The 1,528-nt window shown below is 42.5% G+C and overlaps 1 gene segment (V, D, J or C); it reads left to right on the top strand.

Moving 5' to 3' along the window:
- The first annotated feature begins 287 nt into the window (after nt 1-287).
- LOC102267946 (T cell receptor delta variable 1-like) lies at nt 288-946 on the top strand. The segment is given in 2 exon segments: nt 288-336; nt 561-946. Coding segments are annotated over 2 exon segments (435 nt in total).
- Nucleotides 947-1,528: the final 582 nt, after the last annotated feature.

Raw genomic sequence — 1,528 nt, 5'->3', positions numbered from 1 at the left:
TCAGCTCAAACCTTTATTACTAATTGCTTTTGTGAAGCCCCCTTTCAGGATCAGGCTAATTTAATTACCAGTGAAAGAAAAATTGACAAAGTAAAAGTTTGTGGTGAGCCAGACTTTTTTCCCATCTGTGCACAGACCACATAGCGTATGCAAATGTCAAACCTCACTTCCTGTTTGAAGAAGTCACACAGGACCTGAGGTTATATGTATATGTGCTGCCAGGAGCACAAAGACACTCTCAGCTTGAGGCAAAACTGAGCACATTTGTGCAGGGGAACCCATGCCTCATGCCGCTCTCCAGCCTGCTCTGGGTGTTCCTGGCCTTCACCTTCTCTGGTAGGGATGCCTCCAAATGTGGGTGCGAGTGTTCAGGGTGAAAGGCCTGCACACAGGTGCGTGGTGCTTCACAGGGCCTTGGGGAAGAAAGGAGGACTGGGGAAAAGCAAGCATCTTAGGATTTCAGTTTGTTTTGGGAAGGGGGAGGTGGTGGTCCTAAATGAGTCTAATCCCTACACTATTTTATTGACTGTTTCATCTCTGTTTTCTGATTTTCCCCACAGGATCCAGTGTAGCCCAGAAAGTTATTCAAGACCAAGCAGACATATCCAGTCAAGTTGGGGAGTCAGTTACCCTGAACTGTCATTATGAAACAAGTCAGAGCAACAACATTTTACAAGTTGTTATTGTAACAACAAGTTACAACATTTTTTGGTTCAAGCAACTTCCCAGTGGAAAGATGATTTTCCTTACAAGGGATGGCCATTACTCTATAAATTTTGAGAGATCACGTAAATCATCCAGCCTCATTATTTCAAATTTACAATTGGAAGATTCTGCAAAGTACTTCTGTGCTCTCTGGGAACTCAAAGTGCTTGAAGTAATAGGAAAAGCTGAACAAAAAACCCCAAACTTGATAAGAGAAAGCCTCTCTGCTGTAGGACCCTAGCTGAAATACACACCTGGATCTCCCAGACAATAAATGGTGGTCCTGTGGTTGCTTCATTTGTGGTCTGGATCAGAAGATTTAATTCTAAATAAAAGCTCCTTCCCTGTCATATGGGAGCAGGTGTCCAGAGTACCTTTCTACTGGTACATTCTCCTCTTGAATTTTTTATTTTAAATCAACCATATAGAAAATGTGTACAGTTGTCTAAATTTCAAAACTTGCCCCATAATAATATAAAATGACATTTTTCACCTAAAGATCCTCACATCACAAATCTTGATATAGTATCTGAAATTGTCATGAATATCATTTCCTTAGTTCTTTCCTTTTAGGGCTTCCCAGGCAGTAGGGGTAAAGAACTAGCCTGCCAATGCAAGAGACGTAAGAGACATAGATTTGATCCCTGATTTGGGAAGTTCCACTGGAGGAGGGCATGGCAACCCACTCTAGTATTCTTGCCTAAAGAATCCCTTGGACAGAGGAGCTTGGTGGGCTACAGTCCATAGGGTCACAAAGAGTAGGACATAACTGAAGCCACTTATCATACAGCCCTTTCCTCTTAGACATCCTGTCAGGGCATGT

Source organism: Bos mutus, unplaced genomic scaffold (assembly GCF_027580195.1).
Source record: "Bos mutus isolate GX-2022 unplaced genomic scaffold, NWIPB_WYAK_1.1 CTG395, whole genome shotgun sequence".
NCBI classification, from domain to species: domain Eukaryota; kingdom Metazoa; phylum Chordata; class Mammalia; order Artiodactyla; family Bovidae; genus Bos; species Bos mutus.
The sequence above is the reverse complement of the archived record's forward strand: the minus strand, read 5'-3'. Positions and strand labels throughout refer to the sequence as shown.